The sequence below is a fragment of the Meleagris gallopavo genome, chromosome 5 (assembly GCF_000146605.3).
Source record: "Meleagris gallopavo isolate NT-WF06-2002-E0010 breed Aviagen turkey brand Nicholas breeding stock chromosome 5, Turkey_5.1, whole genome shotgun sequence".
Lineage (NCBI taxonomy): Eukaryota > Metazoa > Chordata > Aves > Galliformes > Phasianidae > Meleagris > Meleagris gallopavo.
In genome coordinates this window covers 2,538,820-2,558,459 of record NC_015015.2, presented here as the reverse complement: position 1 = coordinate 2,558,459, position 19,640 = coordinate 2,538,820, and the positions used below count along the sequence as shown (strand labels likewise).

The 19,640-nt window shown below is 44.2% G+C and overlaps 1 protein-coding gene across 1 annotated transcript in view; it reads right to left on the bottom strand.

Annotated features, from left to right (window-relative positions):
* Window positions 1-9,661, bottom strand: part of LGR4 (leucine rich repeat containing G protein-coupled receptor 4) — a 37,454-nt gene extending 27,793 nt beyond the window's left edge. The window contains 1 exon segment of the mRNA XM_031553389.1: window positions 9,590-9,661. Coding sequence (XP_031409249.1) covers window positions 9,590-9,651 — 62 coding nt within the window. The 5' untranslated portion in view covers window positions 9,652-9,661.
* Between the last annotated feature and the right edge of the window lie 9,979 nt (window positions 9,662-19,640).

The following is a 19,640-nucleotide window of genomic DNA, read 5'->3' as shown; positions in this document are numbered from 1 at the left end:
AAAAAAAAAAAACCTGCAATCCATTACATTTCCGTTTCTCCTAAACCTGGCAGCCTTCCAGAAAACAGGATACAACTAGCTAAGTGTGCAAACGCTTTGCTAATCAGTTTGCCAAATACACATTTATCATTCGTGTCCTGGCCTTGGGGAGCGTGGCTGCTCCTTTAGCAGCTTTGAGGTGCAGCTTTCCAGCAGGCAAAGACAATGGGTTGGTTTGTGCAATGTACCTGCGTCTGCTGCAGCCATGTGCAGCAGGGTTGGGCTTCTTTTCACATAGCCAGCTGCATTTTCAAGAGAGAAAAGAGTAAATAACAAGGTGTTCAAGAGCTACGGAGACGCGGCTCTGAGGGATGTGGTCAGTGAGCATGGTGGGGCCTCACTATGCTGCTTGGGCTCAGCCTGGAAGCTTCTGTGCCACAGCAAGAACTCCAAACTGCTATGAAGTGACGCTTGGAGACAGCCCTACCTTTGAGCTGAGAACTCATCCTTTTCTTCCTTTGGAGAAGAAACAGTTTAAGAGACCAAGGCTGAATGTCAATCTGCAGCTGGCTGGCCAAGTGACATCAATGTTCATTTAGAGCTCTACCTCCAAAAGGTGTAGGACTAGACAACAGATTAATCTACAAAGACAGCCCTCTGTCCAGGGCTGCAAGGATTCTGCATTAGTGCATCCGAGCTACTTCAGAGGTTCTGTGAGGCAGTGGTGGAATCACAGTTGTAATGAAGCACACTAGGTAGCTTTATTCTGAGTTGGCAATCTCTTTGGAGCTGTGTAATGCTGAGAACTGCACTCTTCTATTCTTACTGGGGAAGAAAAAAGAAAGGCGTTTCAATAGGATCAAATTTCTGCAAATTTGGACAAATTCAGATGGACAAAATCTATTTCAGAGTAGCAGGATATCAGAGGAGGACATATGGAGGACAAAATACTTCTGCTATCCTGTCATCTCTGGTAGGAGACCAGTACACTCTAATCATTATTTTAAGGGCACAGTAAATGATCTTCAGATGTAGAGGACACCTTGTTGTTATTACAGAAATCAGGACACAATCTGGCTGGGGATTAATCTTCCACAGTTTCTGATTCTCAGAATACAAAGTAAGCATAGCTTCTTGCACTGAAATTCTTCCGAAAGCAGCAAAGACTATTCTCTTTCTTTTGAGAAATTAACAATTGTGCAATTTTAAGTCTGGCAACCCTGCTGCATGTTAACAGGGCCGGTGACGCTCCAAGATCAGGAAGGATGTCCCGCAGATGCATTTTTGGCTGTAACAATTAAAACCATCACTCTCATTTTGATAGGATGCCATATGAACATCTTGGAAAGCTCTCTGCTTATCTTTTACCCCAGATGGTGGTGATCCTCAGGTTACTGATAAAGAATAGGTCTCCTTCTGTCCTTCTGAGAGCCTCACACTTGCACATGGGGAGAGAGAGAAGTTTTGCTGCTTTTTGTTTTCATGTGGGATTTTTTTGTTTTGCTTTGTTTCTTGCACCCCGGTAGTATGCTCCTAACTCTACCTGCCAATGTTGTCTCCAATGATAAAACAGAGGGTACTTTTTCCATGGACACACTGTAATCTTACCCTCTCAACAGAAAACCCAAATACTTACACAGAATACAATCCTTACGTGTCATAAAAAAATCACACGATGCTTTACTTCCACTGTAGCTGCTCTCTGGTGAGACCTAAGCCTCCCACTCAACATCTCGTGGTTCGTTCACAGTCTATTTGCCACAGCTCCCTCAACACCTCCTTTTAATTCCTCAACTTCTACTTATTTTCGTCCTAAAGGGAAATATTCCATTGCTTCCCCTGGCACTTTTGCCAGTTCTTTACTTCTTGCCATCCTCCACCTACCTAATGTTCTGCCATCCTTATATACTCGCCCCAACCCCAACCACCAGATTGTTCAGGGTTCTTCACGCTTCGCATTCAAACCTATCCACACCTTTTCCAGATAAGTGGCCACTCTGAAACAGAATTCAGTTTTCTTAAGAGCAAAGCACAGATAAAATGCCTGATTATTTAAGACAGACGAAGACAACCATCTTATATCCACCTTCTAACTCCCAACAACCGAAAAGCACTGGAGAGCAGTAATGTGCAATGCCCATTACACTTGTAAATGGGAGCCCCACTGCTGAGCTGAATTTCATTTTGGTTATCTGTGCAAAGCAAATGGCCCTTCTGGGACTTTGTCAGCTGCAGCCTGCTGCACTGCTGCGAAGGAAACCAATAACCTACAGATTACTCCAATTCCTCCATGCCAATTTAGCCTAACTAAACAGATACTTTATTCTGTAACAGAAAACACATTCATCCCCTTCTCCCTTTCTTGCAGTAGTTTCATTATTACACAATCTCAACCATTTTTTTTTTATAAAATAGCAATCATGTAAGCCAAGGCACATCAAGAGCCTAAAAAAGTCTTTAACTGGAAACAGTGCTGAAACTCCACCAACTCCCATCAAGCTGAGTAGGCGCTTCTCATCCCAAAGCTTTCTAGCACGCACAGCTCTCTGCAAACTACACTGTACTCCAAGGTAATGGCTTATTTTCCAAATGCATTCCTCATCAGAGACTTAAATGATAAACTAAACTGATAAAAGTCTAATGCCTGCCCGCAGTTCTACTGCTAAGTTTTCAGCAAGAATCACTAGCACCCACTCCAACGTCAGCTGAGACAGTAGATCCTCAAAGCTGCTTTATTCTGTCCACATGCCTGTCTGTTGCCCTGACACTCACTGTACTTTCAGGCATGGGACGTTTGAATGACCACACACCTAGTGGCTGACACTGCAAAACATGGAAGTGGGTTAAATCTGCATAGATGTGCCAACTAATTCTGCTGCCAGTTTTCTAACCACTTCAGATACATGACAGGTAAACACAACACCCAGGTTTTGCAGACATCTCCACAATGAAAACCTTTGAGAAACTGGAGTCATTTTCACGATGGTTCTTTGAGTAAAGGTTAAGAATCAGGTTATCCAACAACTTTCAAAAGCTGAAGAAACCCAAAATATTTTATCAGAAACATCTACAATTTTACCTCTATAAAGGAGGTGCAGAAGAAGAACTTTACATCAGTACAGGTTACTTTGTCAGCACAAAGATAAAATCCACTGATGCTAATTAGGAAAGAACCTCAGCAGTCCCAACACTCACAAAAATATACCAAAATCAACAACCGCTCAAGAGGAGGGAAGAAAGAAGGTGAAAGAGTGATGCAATCGTGTCTTCTTACCGTACCGTAACATCAGAGCTACACGTGATTCTTTTCTGGGCTGGAGCCTGGGGGCTCCCTGCACTCCTGCCTCCTCCCTCACGCTCAGTTAGTTCCAGAAGCTGAAAGGAAGAGCTGGGCTGAACAGCTCAGGCATTCTCTGGGGTCTCCGTGGGAAGGGAGGCCTACAGCCTGAGAGCTTCTGAGGTGCCAGTGGGCCTCCAGAAGCTTCTTGCCTAGTTTATGCCTTCAGACAGCCCCAAACTGGTGCTCAGGCAGCATAATACAGCGAGACGTGTAGGACAGGTCTTGAAGTCTAACACTGCGAAGTTCAGCCTCCGGGCAGCTGAGCTGAGCCAGCTCCTGTGTGAGTGCATGTGAAAGTATTGCTGAACACCAACTAGAAGGTGACAGATAACAAAAAAGCTTCAGTCCCTCTCAAACGTACTTAAAGCTGACACATCTTGGTATAATTACACACAACCATGATGAATTTCAGAGTACATGGAAATACACACTAAAAATAATGAAATTTTTACTAAAAGTAATGGAATTACTACAGTTCACCTCCTCAGACAGGAAAGATGTGCAACTGTTCGGTACAGGGAGAACGTTTTAAGTCACAGAAACGTTGCGTTTGTATCGGGAGGACTGAAACCAATCCAGAACAAAACTGATTCAGGGCTCACATAGATAAGAAAACATTAATTAAACACTGGTCGGCCAACATGTTTTTAAACATCATTTAGCATCTCGCGCAGACCAGGTAGGTGATGTTTAAAAGCATCTTCACTGACTGCGGTTAATTCTACTTGGGAGTCTTTGCCTAAAGGTTTGTCTTGACTAGAATTTGATGGTGCAAGCTCCAACACGCCGACACGCTTTCTAAAGCTCCAGCACACACAAAGCAGCAAACGTTTCTAATGTATGCTAGGTGGTCAAAGCCTAGGCTCCCAACTTGCTAACACATGTGAAACCTACACCTCACATTTTCTTCATTAGAACTTCACCTCTTGGAATTCAGGCTGGAGGGAGCAACTGAAGAAATTGCCTCCTCCAGCTGTTCAAATATTCAGAGCTGGCAGACGGATGACGGGCGCCCATCAGCTCCCAGCCCCACGCCAGCCAGCTATTTCTGACATCCCATCAAGGGATGGCCCAGCTGACTGACCTGCCAAGGGAGCAGCTGAAGGGAGCTCCCTGCCTGTCCCACGTGCATTCAGTGGGAGCTGGATGGAGTCTAGCATAGCCTGTCGACTCCAGCCATACCAGCGTCACGAGAGGATGCTTCGGCACAGCCTCAGCTACCCATCAGGAAAACTTTTCATTCTTACTTTCTCCACAGCCAGGTGAGAAAAGACTGACACCAAACTACCAGCTCAGCCTCGGTGGCCTTGGCCTCACTCCACGACGTGTCTTATTCACAAAACCAACATAATAAAAGAGACAGACGCTCCCTCTTCCTCCTTGAGGATAACGCAACTTGGTGCTGAGGCAGAAATTAGAAGGAAGGGGATCATCTAAATTACATACTGAAATAGATACTACAAAAGCAAGCAGCTGTGACATTTCAGCCAGGTGGTCATCTTCAGCTGCAGTCAAGAGGAAAAATAACCCTAGACATTTCCCTTGCAGATACTTCCTGATTACAACCTTATGGCAAAAACATTTCATTTTCCACTGCCAGTATGCATTTTAATTAATCCTTACACTCTCAAAAATATATTTTGTCAATTAAAAGCCACAATCAGAGACTCTGGCTGGGCGAGGGGATGAGATGTTTAAGAAAACCTCTTAGTGCTGTAATCAGCACGGATATAATTAAACAGTCATTCAGTTCTCAGCTGGACTATTTCTTTTCCCGAAAAACTACAGTTGCACGCTCACTCTCTCTCTGGCTGTTTACTCACCTCTCAAAAAGCAGATGAGCATTTCAGAAAGAAGAAACCTTTTATTGATTAAGACTTCCATTTTGTCACTTTAATTCTCTGGAACCACTTTCACCCGCTAATAAAAACCTCAGTAAAATACTAACCTGAAGACGCCATCACAGAAGACAGACTCTTTTGTATCATATGATAAAGAGCAGAAACAAAACAGACCTTGGCACAGCAGACATCTGCAAGGTCATCGAGCACTGCAGCCTCTCCGTGCCCCCAGGAGTGATGATTTTCTTGCAATACACCTTTTGAAACTACAAGAGTCAGAGGGCAGTGAGCATCTTCCTTACCCTCTCAGAGAGGAGGTCAGTGCCCTGCTTCAAGGCTGGCAGCTTCAGGGGGCAGATGCCTTATTGCTTAAGCTCTACCCAGCAGAGCAGGGCAAAGAAGAAGGGAAGGTTTTAAAACATTAAAAGGGTGGAAAACCAAAACAAGGTAAAAAGGTCATTAAGTCAGGGAGACATTTGCTTTGTTTGAGTGGTGCGAGTTTCTGAAGTCAAAATAGAAAACTGGCCAAGAATAAAAATTGCTGCAATTTGCCTTCCCTGAGACACAGCCATTTAATTAATCCAGTTGATATTTCACCCATGCAGTGAATGGAAATCATACAGTCAAAACCCCTTATACTACTTCAGATAATTTTATATGTTACAAGGAACTAGAACAGTTTACAAGAGCACCAAAACACTGCGCAGCCTGGCTCTTCTACTTAAAAATTCACATTGCAAAATGGTTTCTGCTTTCTAAAAACACTACATTATCTAACTATATTTTTCCTCCTCTAGCTTTCTATAAATACTTTAAGGTGTGGTTAGAAAACTGCGGCCAAATTCTTCAAGGATTTTTAGTTTCCATACCAAGTTCAGGGCTGTATCACATTTATGTTAACATTTTCTGGAGAACACACCTCTTTAACTGCTGTGGCAAAGCCCTTGGTGGTCCGCTCCTCACTGGCTCTGACCATTGCTGTTTCAGTCATTTGCAAATTACTTCCAGATGGGTATCAGTTACACAGAGATGGAGAATTTTTATAACATATATAAATAGTGCAAGAATCCCACAAACATATGGTAAGTGCACTATGCTGCAACATGCACAAACTGGTGAGCAGGGGCACAAGCAGCACACAACCCAAGGGGCTGATGCTGCTTGCAGATTAGCTGGAATGCCTCTGTTTCTGCTAGCAGTGCTCAGGTATCATCATGGTACAAAAACTCAGATTGTATCTGCAAATACAATACTTTGTGGGGCACTCAGTGCCCTGAGTACAGACATTTAGCATCACACAAGGCAGTCTTCTTCCACCTGGCCTCCAAGTGCCGCTGCAGAAGGCCATCGGTCACCATGCGTGTTGGATCTACCAGTCTTGTGGAGACGTCTCAGATAACCTATCGTGCCTGGAAACAGCACCAGATGCAGAAGTTCAAGGCACCCAAATCAGCGCCTCAGTGACGTGGCATCTTTAAATCAAGCAGCCAGCCTTCACAAATCTGGTAGGCTATTCCTCTCACTTTTAGCTGCTACTACTCCTTCCAGGATTTGGAAAACGATGCTCTGAAGGCTTTTGAGACTACCAAATTGCACAAAGGAAGTGACAACCCCAATATTAAAGAACTCCTAATGCATTTTTTAATCCAACCTTCTCCACATGTGCACTACATAAGACTTAACCTCCTACATAATACATTTAATTGTGCTCCATTTACACTCAATTAAATTTTGAGATACTGTTTTGCAATACTAACTCTTCCAAGGCTGGAGGATTTGACAAACAGCAGGGCTAAGGAATGGTAGAAAGAGAAAGGTGTCTGGGGCTCAGTCCCAGCATGAGTAGAGTTACAGCTGTTCACGGTGGTGTGGTACTTACTGAGTTCCCATTAGTTTGTGGGATTCTCATTTGCTTTAGGCATGTAATTCTTGGGAAAAGTTCTAGATGGAAAAGTTGCTCTCAGCACAGATTTCAACACCACTGTGCTTTAACTCCGTCTCTCTTTCTTTGGCATTGAGACTCACACCCAGCTCTGTGTGCTGAAAAAGCAGTTTTATTAGTGCCTGGCAGTCAGAATTTGGATCTGTTCAAGTGTAAACAAAATCCAGGAAGAAAGTTTGAAAATCATCTGTGAGTGCAGAGGGAAAATTGTGGTTGTACAGCGGGAAGTATGACTGTTTGTTCTAGAAACAACCAGGAAAACTGAAGACCAGGAATGTCTGTACTTCTGTAGCCTGTCCCACAGAGAAAATGGAATCAGCAGAACGAAACCGAGGTGTGTCTTGTCTGGTGCTGGCTATTTCAGATAAGAAGGTAAGCTTTTAAAGCTTTTGGGTGTTCACATAGAACTCCGAGCTTAATGCCAGTCTTTTATATTTTTTCCTGAAGAATGACATGTTGGAATCTGGGGGGACAACGAGGTGCATGTAGCAGAGGGTTATAAGCACATAGATGGTGGCTGAAGGCTCTGCCTTTTTTCTTTACCTCCTGACACACCTCTGGGTTTATGGAAGTTACACAATACACACACCCACCAGTTATGTTTTATTGCTTAATTACTTCTAGGGAACAAACGAAGGCTCCCACAGTCATCTCAACTTGGGGATGGAGTTGAGAAAACAGCATTTTTTGTTGTTTCAACATGTGGTGTGAAATATGACTTACACATTTGGGGGAAAAAAAGCACTACAAATATAGACCAACAAAACAAGATACATACATACAGTAGCACATATTATAAAGCAAATAGAGAGCGCTGGCCAATACAAATTCTGAGCCAAACAAGCTTCCTCCAGGCCTTCTTTTTTTTTTTAATTTGATTACTCAAGCCATGCAGTAGCCTTTCTCCTATCATGTCAATCATGCAAATGCACCATTTGAAATCCTGGTAAATAAATCTATCTCCACAAGGTATACTAGAATTTACTATAAATTTAAGCTATTCTTAAAGTAAGATGTAAACAAAAGTGATAAGGAGGAAATAAAGTGCCACAAATGCAATTCAGCTGACATTCACAACTGCACTGAACCAAACCAGAGCTACTTAAGCACAGTGGAAACAGGGACACCTAAGTGTATTAACAATGGTAGCTGCTACATTGTCAGCACAGACCAGAGACCAAAATTCAAGCAAAGGTGGAAGTCCTTATTAGACCCATCAGTGCAGCTGCAGCAGAAGGAACACACACAGAGAAGCCTTCAGGAAGACAAGCCTTTTTACAGCCATCTCTATCAGCTTCTGCATAGTTTTGGTCCACTGAGATGGAACAGATGTATCAGTTATAGCAGGTAATTAGAGACAGAAGATTCCAGGTTTTATCTGTCATTTTGCTACGGTATCAGTTTAACCTGCTGCCCTCTACAACTGGCTTTTTCTTGTTTCAGTTTCCTTTTCTTTAGAAGCTGGAACAATGCTTCCCAACTCTGCAAGGGTTTGTCTCTTCTTGAGAAATGAACTATTATTTCCCTGAGATGCATTTATCAAAAAACGAAGTATCTTATACAAAATTCACAGTTCCAGTCTCTGCAAAACCACCAACGGGGACAGCCTTATTTTGTATTTTAAATGGTCTTTGATATGTGAAATACTGCTTACTCTGGCACTGTGAAAACGCAGGAGAAAAAAGTGGTTTTGCCTTCCCTGCTGCTTATTATTGGAGGTTGAACCATTACCCTACTTTACAGATGAAGGAACTAAGGCAGACAGAAGTCACTGTTCACTACTTACTGAAATAAGAAGTCAAAGCCTTCCCCTTATTTATCAACTCTGAAAACAGCTCTCAAACCCAATCCCATTTAGTGCTATGCTGTTAAGGAGTGATTCAGCTGCAAAGGCATCCCAGTGAACGCTTCGGTTCAGCAAAAATACTGGGCATGCAAGCATGGGGATTAAAGTTCAGAAGTACAGGTACCACCCAAGTAAAACCTAAAGGTGAGAGAGGGACAGGCGAGAAGTGGGCTGTGGGAGCTGGAGAGTGATAAAAAGTCGTGTACCACAGAACTTCAGGTTCTGAAGCAGGTCAGGATGTGCTCCTGAGCACTGCCTCTGCAGCCTGCAGGGGCAAAGGGAGCAAGCTGCTCAGTAAACGAAACAACGTGTATTTTATGGAAGTTATGCAACAGCTATACTGTAGCTCCATCGGAAACAATGGTAATTACACACCTCTCATATCATCTTTGGATAACACTGTAATTAGGATGTGTCATCACTCTAGCCGTGATTAAAATAATTACCGTAAAAAGTCCCTTGTAAGTAGCATTTACTGTTCCGGTTTCCAAACACGTAGAGGATTATTATTATTTTTTTTTTTTAAGGCATAATTGCTTTCTCTGTTCACAACTTTTCTCCACGCTGTTTCCCCACCCACCTTCCACTTTTACACAGCCATAGGATGTCGTAGCAAAACGAACTCGTGCAAGAACACTTACAGCTCTTCCAGGTAGGGAAAGTTCTTGAACGCATCCTCTGGTAGCCTGGTGATGTTGTTCATGCTGACATCCCTGTGGAAGAAGAAGCACAGATCTGTCAGTGAACAGTAAGAGATTGGAGGTGGCCTGATAACAAACTGATGCTTTTAAGCATCAAGCTGCAATAACTGTTTCTAGAAATATTCAAGCTAAATTTTCAAAGGCTAGTAACTTAAGACTCCAGTCCCAGCAAAAAAAACCAAACCTTTCTCAAGAGGTGTTGGTAAAAACGTTTTCTGCTAACAAAAAGACCAGAAACCTACAGGGTATGCATGCATGGTAGAGTCAATATGGTGCTGTTATTCCCAGCACTGATTTTCACCAACTGCCACATGCATACAATTTTAGCACATGGTTAAGGCCGCTCTAAAACCACAGCATATGAAAAAAAACAACTTTAAAGATTACGACCACCCAGCATTCAAATTTTCACCCTGCAATGCCTTCATTTAAAAAACAACACCACAAAAATAAATTGGGATGTGCACTGGGACTCAAAGAGCTTCTGACAAACAGCTTCTGGAACAGAAACATGTCCCAGCTCCACCAGTGTCCTTTTTTTTTTTTTCCCCTCCTACAAAACCTATAGGCGTCCTCAAGGTAATAGTTTTAAGCAGATTTCACTCACAGGCCATGAGCAGAGGCAGGCCAGCAGCAAGTGCTTACATGATAGGTATGCAGACCTGTTCAGCTTTCTGCTTTCCAAATGAGCAGTAAGTGGCAAACTTGGTGCCGTCACCTCAGTTCACATCTATGCAACCATCACACATAATCTCCTCCTAGAGCAAACCATTACTCAGTGTAAGAAGTAGCACAAAACCAATTCAGCTTAATAGTTAAACTAATAACTGCCTAATAGCAATTCAGGAAACAACATCAGTTCTTTATACTTTGCTACTTCTTTGTTTAAAGATAAATTCAGTGAGTTTAAGGAGAGTCAGCGATGCTCCTTGGTCCTGCTGTCACTGGAAAGCACTTCACTGATGGACACACAGCACCTTGTCCAGGACTCCGCATGCAACATGCGGCGCTCCTTAGGACAGATGTACGAAATCCCATCCATCTGAAAGCAATAGCCCTGAAGTTTCTAGAGCCAGGAAGGTCCATCTTCAGAAACATCCCAGGCAATCCTCAAAAGACTTGATGGAAATCATGTAAGCATCTTGCATGGCTGGCATCCAAATTCTATGTAATTTCAGCTTTCTTTGGGATTCGAAATTAGCAAAGAATGCTTAGTCTGTAGCTCCAAATGTTAGCATCTATCATTTCAATACAGTAGACCCTCTGGACATAAGCACTAATCAGAACATCTTAACAACAAAGATTTGAGAAGCATCATCGATATCCACAAACTCGATATCTAATCTTCAGCAAAACTGCATTTCTAACAAAAAGATGCATCGTGATTCCAAACTCAGGACTACGATATGAACGTTCAGGGTGTCCCTACCCCACTGCTCTGCTGCAAAGCTGGTTTCATTACCAAGCTGCCCCAATTAGAAGCGACAGAAGTAAGCTCCAGCAGCAGACAGGTAGCAGGGGCACAGCAGGTTTGTTCTTAGGGGACTGCTCTGCACGTAATAGCAGAGCAACCTTTTGATCACCATTAAAAAGCCCTGCTTACCCTGAAGTTCAGCGGTACGTTTGAAGCTCAGCTATGCCATCTTAAAGGCGGTGGGTTTGCACCCCAGACTTGCTGCTGGGATCGGAGCTCCCCAGCACACCACAGTGCAGGCCCAACGCCGCTGGCAGCGCGGCCAGGCAGAGCTGCAGCTCCCAGCAGTTAGCCATTAACTCGGCTTATCTGTACGGAGGAGCTGCGTAAATCCCTGCTCTCTTACCACCTTCGGCTGGGGCAGGTCAGGGCGTGATCAGGCACGGAGCTGGCACCGAAACTGCAACAATGAGCAGCCCAAGGTGGCAATGCGTTGCACAAGAGTGAAGCTGCACGGAGGGGATGGCATGAATCACGGCCCTATCGTTACAATTAGTTTCGCCATTTCAGGCAGAAGAGATTAACAGCAGTAAACAGCCTGCTTCTCCCTCCGACAGCACTACTGCTGGGTGGCTGAGCCATCAACCAGGCTCGAACGTGGACAGTGGCTGCGGCCTACCCTGCAAGTCTCAGTCTTCTTTCTGGACGAGGAAAACAAAAAAGACAGATGAACCACAAGCATCTTGTAGAAACCTACCGGGCAATATTGTTTCATTCTCCCGGGTACAGCAGAGCTTAGTTTCTCCCACCTGGCAGAGCTACAGCAACACCCGCTAATGAGCACAGAACAGGAGAACAGAGCTGGAGTCTCTAACTAAGGGCCATCTACCTGCAGTAGCCACGACTGAAAAGGAAAATCTCAGCCAAAGCCAGTCACAACGGGCTGCTTAAAAATAAAATACTTCTGTGCTCCCCTACGCTTCAAAAGCAGCTAACTTTTTTGTCCCTCCACCTATCTTTCGTGAAGCTTAGAAGGAGAAGGAGGGAGAGGAGTGTTTGTTGAAGGAAAGAAGATCGTGTTTCAACAAAGCACCTTTAAAATCCTATAAAATACTCCCTCTGAGCAAGCTTAACCTGTTTGCTGATAGATAATAGCATGTAATACTGTAGGCTCCATTCAGTCTTTTCCAAGGTCTGGGCCCTCTGCCACTGAACTATTTAATTATAACACTTACAAAATGATTTAAGTAGAGTTATCTATATTTGAATAAAGCCCTCCCACCTACTTGTACAAAAACAATTAGGTAAAAGGTCCTACTCTTATGTAAAACTCCCCAGGTAGTAACACTGATCTAGCTTCAGCAGTAATAGGAAAAGCTATAGCTGTTAGTATTTTTTAAAAACTCAAATATTAAATAAGCCAGATTACTGAAAATTCTAATACAACACAGTGCTGGCAAATACTCAGCAACAATGCGTTGTCCGTTATCATTGGGAACATTAAAATAAGAGTAATGGATTCTGTCCCCCTTTTTAGATCACCAAAGAACTGTTATGTCCAATATGTAGCTGCACGGCAGTGATCACCACTTGGAACAGAATCCAGGTTAAGTCCAGCCAACAGAGCTTCAGAACAGGACACTAATGCTCCGAGGGCACAAGTCAGTGCAAGCCCCAAAGGTGCTTCTCTTAAGACCTCGTTACTGCTAGTCATGCATCTCTAGCAGCAATCAAATAGCAGCAAAATTCAAAAATGAAAATAGAAGAACAGTTCTGGCTGCAAATGGTCTCACAGGAGAGCTGGATTCTTTCCAATGGGTCAGCATCAGTGCTTGCTGCATCCACAGTAATGGATCAGGAGCTCTACAGAGAGACAGCAGGCTGGAGCAGAAGCTGAGCCCAGTGAACTAGGCTGGTCCAAGCAGCACTGCGGTGCTCAGTGTTGAATCCCCTGGAGGAACCTGCTCACAGGATGAGAACCAATTTATATGCAACCAAATCATATCCCAGGAGGCTGTCTCGGTGGAGACCAACAGCTGAACTCCACCTCAGTTTCAGAGTTACTTTCCCATTTGGCCAATTCCTTCAGGATGGATATAAAAACTCTCAGGGGACAGAGCAAGTCAGTTTACATTAACAGTGTCCCACATTTTAATCATATTTGGTATGTGATGAAAGGGCAGAAAGCCTAGAGGGTCAGCAGTTAAATTTTAATTAAATCCATTCAATTAAAAAGAAAAAATGTAGGGCTTTTTTGTTGTCGTCGTTTTCCTGTATATCCTTGATAATAAGAAGCTAACAATTATTTCCCAGAAGCATTACTTCACAGACACCACACTGAACACTAATTGCCCAGACTGTGAATTCAATTAATACAACTACAATATGTGGATCTATTATATGTGGGCACGCCAGCCCCAGCAGCTAAAAATCACAAATGCAAGGCAAACAAACATCAGGAAAAGGAAAGACGATGCTCACAGAAAAGCCTACACTTGGAAAGTGACCTTGCAGCACTGCCTAAATTTCAAAAATGGTGACGTGACAGGTCAAAAAATTAATTTCTTACCTTCTATACATAGAATAGAATCATATAATCATTAAGGTTGGAAAAGATCACTAAGATCATCAAGTCCAACCATCAGCCCACCCCTACCATGCCCATTGACCACCTCCCTCAGTGCCACATCTTCATGGCTCTCGAACACCTCCAAGGATGGCAACACCACACATTTCTCACTGCAAGGTTTGCTTACCTCGGCCCGTGCTATTAGTTAACAAGCACAAAGTAACAGCACACAGATGGCCCAGTGTTTCGCAATGCACTTAAAACTTGTGTTCTCCAGCTTCTGATGAGGGCTAGGAAAAGCCCTCTACCAACGGGGCAGGGCAGCCTCCCCACATCCTCCCATTCTTACTGCCAGGTCCCAGCACAGTTTTCTCCTTCCAGGCTTCATTTACCACTCCTTTTAATGAGAAAAAAAAGGTTTGGAACCATTTTTTGAATTACGACAGATGTTATTCCTCATTAATCTTAAGTATGGTCCTATTGCCCCTGAAATGACCACAGACCTCCAGTGCTTGAACAGCAGAGAAACATTTTCTGGACGCATAACTTAACTTTGCACTCACAATAAGCATATCAGTCATGCAATTTATGCAAATGTTTCCTTTTCCACTTCTAAAGAAACATTCTTGTAAGAAAGGAAATATCCAAATACTTCAAGGCTTAGTCAACCCCTTCCCTGACCAAGGTATTAACACTGCTGCATTCCCACCCAGCAAACACACCGCTGCTTCCTATAGACCCACAGCACCTTATCACCTTTTGTTTGCACTGCAGCACGAAGCCAGGAGCACGGTTCAACGTGTCACCCTGACTGGCTCTGGACAAACACTTGGCTGGAGACACTCCTTGCCTGCAAGGTTTGCTGCTCACCTGAGCGTTCAAGAAGTTTTCTAGGCAATGCTCACTTGCGGATGAAGCACGTAAGATTCTTCTTCAGGGAGCCACTGCCATTCAGAACAGCCACAAATCCTGGCTAGAGAGGGGACCAAGGCACACAGCAGCTTTAAGAAACGAGGTACACGGAGCCCTGCTTCAGGAAAAATACCTCAAATGCATATGCATTCCATTGATGCCAGTCAGCCTTGGGCATTTTGCTGAAGCAGGACCTAAAACATTTTCACTGACAGCCACAGAAAGGCTAAAAAATGCCAGACAGGTCTGTTCCTGCAACAGAAGCAACATTCCCCTCTTTCCCCCACCATATTTGTCCTTCCTTCTTCTCATGTCACATCAACCTGTTTTTTTCCTCCAACATGATGTCTTAGCTTTCTTTCAGACACAGTAACTAGCTCTAATGTACCCTATTCATGTGTCAGTCAAGCCATCATCAAGATACTGGAGGGAACAATACTTGTATGCAAAGACCTATTTTGGACTGGTATTTGAGTCACAGTGGGCCAGCCATTAAGCAATCACACGTAGGATTAATGGTCTCTGTTGACACATGGTGTGGAATTAACCAAGAGAGCTCCAATGAGTTATTGCTAAAGGGATCACAGCCCGGAATTGAAATACTGCTCGAGTTCCCGTGCTCTTCCATTCACTTCTTAAGAGCCACAAGTTTGGTGTGGGGTTGGGGCTGAAGGAAGAGCTTATTTTCAGCTGGAGAGAGAAACAAAATACCTTTCGGTATAAGAGTATTTCCCTTACAGATGTAGAAATTACTCAAAGCAGAGAGCAAAATGACGTATCATTCAGGTTTTGGTATTCGCTTACTCTCTGACCCGGGGAGCAAGCACAAAAACGGGGCCGTGACTGCATCAGGCACAGCAGACAAACAGCCTAAGGGTACATCTGTGCTGAGCCACTCTTCACACACCCACAGGTATCTGCCATGGGATGGGACCAAGTGGCCCACAGGAGGCTGTGAAGAAGAGTGGGTGGAGCAGAACAGGAGCTGGGACCTTCCACATCCAGGGTCTGTGTGGGATCCTGCACATCACGCTGCCACCCCAGCTCTGGCCATGGAAGCTTCCACATGGCTCTATCAAAGCACTCCCTGACTTCCAAGTTTTTAAAAGCCATGAAGTACAAACCATCACTGACATCAGAGGCAGCTGGGATACTGCGCTCATCTTAGTGCAGACTTGCATCCAAACTATTCTCGACAACCAGCACTTGCTGGCAAAACTGGAGGTGATCTGTAGAAGCCAGCAGAGGTGACCAGAAGGAATTTTCAATCCACAGGCCTCCACGCACAAACCTCCTTGTTGTGGGGGAGAAGAGAGGACAGCAACAGGTTGTATGCTTTAGGCTACAACCTATGGCACCCCCAGGGCGCAGTTACACCCTGTTTGCTGACGAAGAAAGCTGTCTTGTGTTCCACTGTGCAATCGCTTATAGGCAGCGTGCTGTAATCAGATCATTAAGAAAAAAATCAGACCAATCATCTAGATATAAATAATAATCCTTCTGCTTTCTGTCCTCCCTACAGCAAGGAGGGAAGGTACTGAAGAAGGCAATGAGAACTTGACAACTAAAGATGACACAACACACAGCTTCGTCATCAACAAAATCAACACCAAATTCCCTAAAGGAATTTGACGGAAGGACATTTGTCGTGCCTTAAGTAAATGAAGTTTAACACCATGCTTGCAGCTCAAACAGGATGGTATTGGCAGCTGGGACAATTGCCCTTACCACCTGAGATTCACAGTAAACCATCAAGGTAACCACAATACAACCCCATGCATTTCTATTTTCATTCATGAGTTAAGTCAGTTCCAGGTTAGGGACATATCAGAGTATTAATTTAAGGCTAAATCCAAAACACACACTCCACACATGTGACAAGGTCAATGTTATGTACACAGCTATTGAGGGAGCTCTCAAGCACTGTTCCCTTACCAAAAGCTTTCGTGAACAACGGCTGCTGAAATATTAACGACAGCACCAATCTATGTCACCTAACCAGCTTAATAAAGCCCATCTTGCTTTCTTTCTCCTCCCCACCTCCCCTCTCACATCCCTGCTCCTCAGCCACAAACACCCACAACACGCTGAGCTCCACACACACAGCTCCAAGGGCAATTCCAAGCAGCGTCAACGCCTCCGAGGACCCAGAGAGCCAGGCTCACCCTTTGGACTCCAGGACAGCACATCTTGCTCCTCCTAGCAACAGCCCTACAACAAACACTGCCAGCCCAGCGCTGCCGAAGGAGCTGGCAGCCTCTGGCCACAGCCCAGGCCAGGCACCACCAACTCTCAAGAAGCAAATGGGCATCCAGCTATGGATGTTTCTGAGCCGTCCCGACAGAGCACAGCACTTAAAATCACCAACAGAAAAGCAGCACTATCCTTAGATACACAACACACATGTATGAAAGTCTTCTGCTTTCGCTTCATCGTTTTGCTCCGTTTAGAAAGAGCACGTGAACGGCTACGAATCCAACCGCATTAAAAAGCCAACTTCGGTAACTTTAAGTATTCTGAATTTTACTCGTTTTCTGCTGGTTTATTTTGGTCTGCCAGTCTGTCCCACCCGATGTTTAGAAAGCAACTCGAGCCTCAGAACTCTGGGTAAGCCCGACATTTTTAGGAGACCAAAGCAAAAAAGGCAAAACAAAATTAGCGTATGAACACAGTCACTGATAGGATTAAGTCAGAACAGAAAATATAAACATTTCAACCAGACCAAACCTATAGACAACGGTGCCAACCTTTGGGGATTTTTTTTCCACTTGCATAACACACATAACTTGGATGCAACTAAAAATTATTTCTGGCAAAAAAAAAAAAAAAAAAGCTTTTTCTGCAGTACAGCTCTATAATTATCTATACGCTGTGGGAAAACAAAAAGCACACAGTGCTGCTTTCTAGTGTCAAAATAGATTTCATGGCAGCACCTGGAACTGCCTTTATAGAACTAAATGTGCTTTCACATGGCACTTTCTGAGGCATCTCGAGCTGGCTAATGACATACAAGCTACCCTGTTTTGCTAAGATGCAAAACGTAGGGTTTGGTAATTCTGAGTCGTCAGCTACTGCGTAGCATTTTAACAGGAGAGTAATTCCCAATTTGAGCAAAAGGCTTTCCACCATGCTGAGTTACGCTGGTTTCAGCTACATTCCTCTTTTTGATCCGAGATGTATGGCCAAGTCCACTGCACACAGCAAAACACAGCGGTCGTTCACGTCCACCCTTACCTCCCAAGGAGCCTTAGGCACTAACCTAAAGGAGAGCCACACGAAATGCCTGCCAGGACGCTCTCAGAGATCAGCTACAGGTTCAGCTGGTCAGCCCTTCCACTGCCAGCACATCTGTGTGTGGGGCCATCACTGCCAACACTGCACGAACAACTCCAGAGCGCTGCTCACACACACAGTTCATGTTCTCAGGAGCTTGGCAGAGCTGGGGCCCTGCCCTGAAAGCAGCTGACGGATGACAAATACACACACACACACACACACACACACAATCATTATAAACCATGCCTAAATGCAGACTTTGGGTGGCTAGAGAAGGGGCCCCTACTGCCACCCTACTGCAATCACCAGCAGGCCTGCTGAGCAGCCAACGTGCTGAGATGGATTTTGGCGTAACAAACCTCAGTGGGTGAACTCCGAACAAGACATGGCTTCTTTATCTACAACTGCCCCAAAGTGGAGTAAACGTCTCCAGGATCAACACAGTTGCAAGCCCAGTTCATCATCAGCCAAATCTTTTCATTCACGTGACTTAAAAGCATAGGTTCCAACAAAGATATTCTAGGACAAAGCAAAAACAAGGGTGTAGGAAAGGCCATTATAACACCCTGGACTAACTGACAGCCATGTGGGAGAAGAGGCTGCAAGTTCCCAGCTCAAAGATGCTTCCTGAGGTCCCTAAATCTTGCAGTTGTGGGCTGTCCTGTTAGCTGCAAATGTCGTTCTGCAGCTAAGCATGGTCTGACGACCATAACAGGGTTAATGCACACTGCAAACCAATTAATAAAATAAATAAACATCCTACAGTTAATTTGTTTTAAAGGAAAAGAAAAAAAAAAAAAGAAAGAAACTAAAAAAATCCCACTCTGTCACACAACCTGAGTACACTGCTAGCGTAGGGAACCCAGCCGTTTAGGCAGTCCTACTCCAAGCCAGCATATTCACAGTAGTTTTCAATAAACATCTACACAAGTCACTGGAGGGGAAAAAAAATAAAAAAAAATCTGTTTTCTTTCATACAATTCCACAAAACTAACTGTCATCACAACCATCCTTGTGGCAGAAAAGTCCATATTTGCCCGCAGTTAAATCCGTCTGCAGCTGCCCTGTGGAAAAGACAGCCAATAATTGGCTTCTTTCACCTCTGTTAACCACGAACAAAAGTGTAATTCAGCTCCCAAATGGACAGAAGGCACCAATGGATGGGCAGCTAGCTGAGCCAATGGGCTGGAATAACAATAACCCTGCAGCATTTTCTTTTTCCTTTTGTTTAGTCTTTCAAAGCCCTTAATTAAGACCCTCACAAAGCACCCCTACAGGCTCCTTTCAATGAGGCATTACACGCCTGTTTTCTTGTATTTAAGGAAGAAAAGTAACAGGGATTTCTGAAACACATTAAGCAGTATACACAATTTCCACGTATTCACCGCCGAAATACTGTTACATTTCAGCTTTTAAATATTATCGGCAATAAAAGACAAGTTGGAGTTTGCTGTGTCCCCTCTTTGCTGTAGGTTCCTTGCTATTTTAAGGTTAAAAAAAAACAAAACAACAACTTGCAGTCGGCCATTGATGTGCCAAAAGGGCAAGGGCTCATCCAGCCCCACGGCGGGCAGACAGACGGAACGGATGGATGGACAGACACGGCCAGACAGCATTGGCGGTCCCAGCATGGGCTGAAAATGGCACTTCTCTACACTCAGGTAGGCTCTGCTGGCTGAAGGGGCCTCACCAACGATCTGTGTGTTTGTCTGCAATGTATGCGGAGGTCTTCAGCGTGACAAGAAGGTGCCAGCAGACCTCCCGAAAGCACACGGTGCTCCCGGGCCTTGGCTGCGGCTCAGCAACGGCAACCTCTCCGC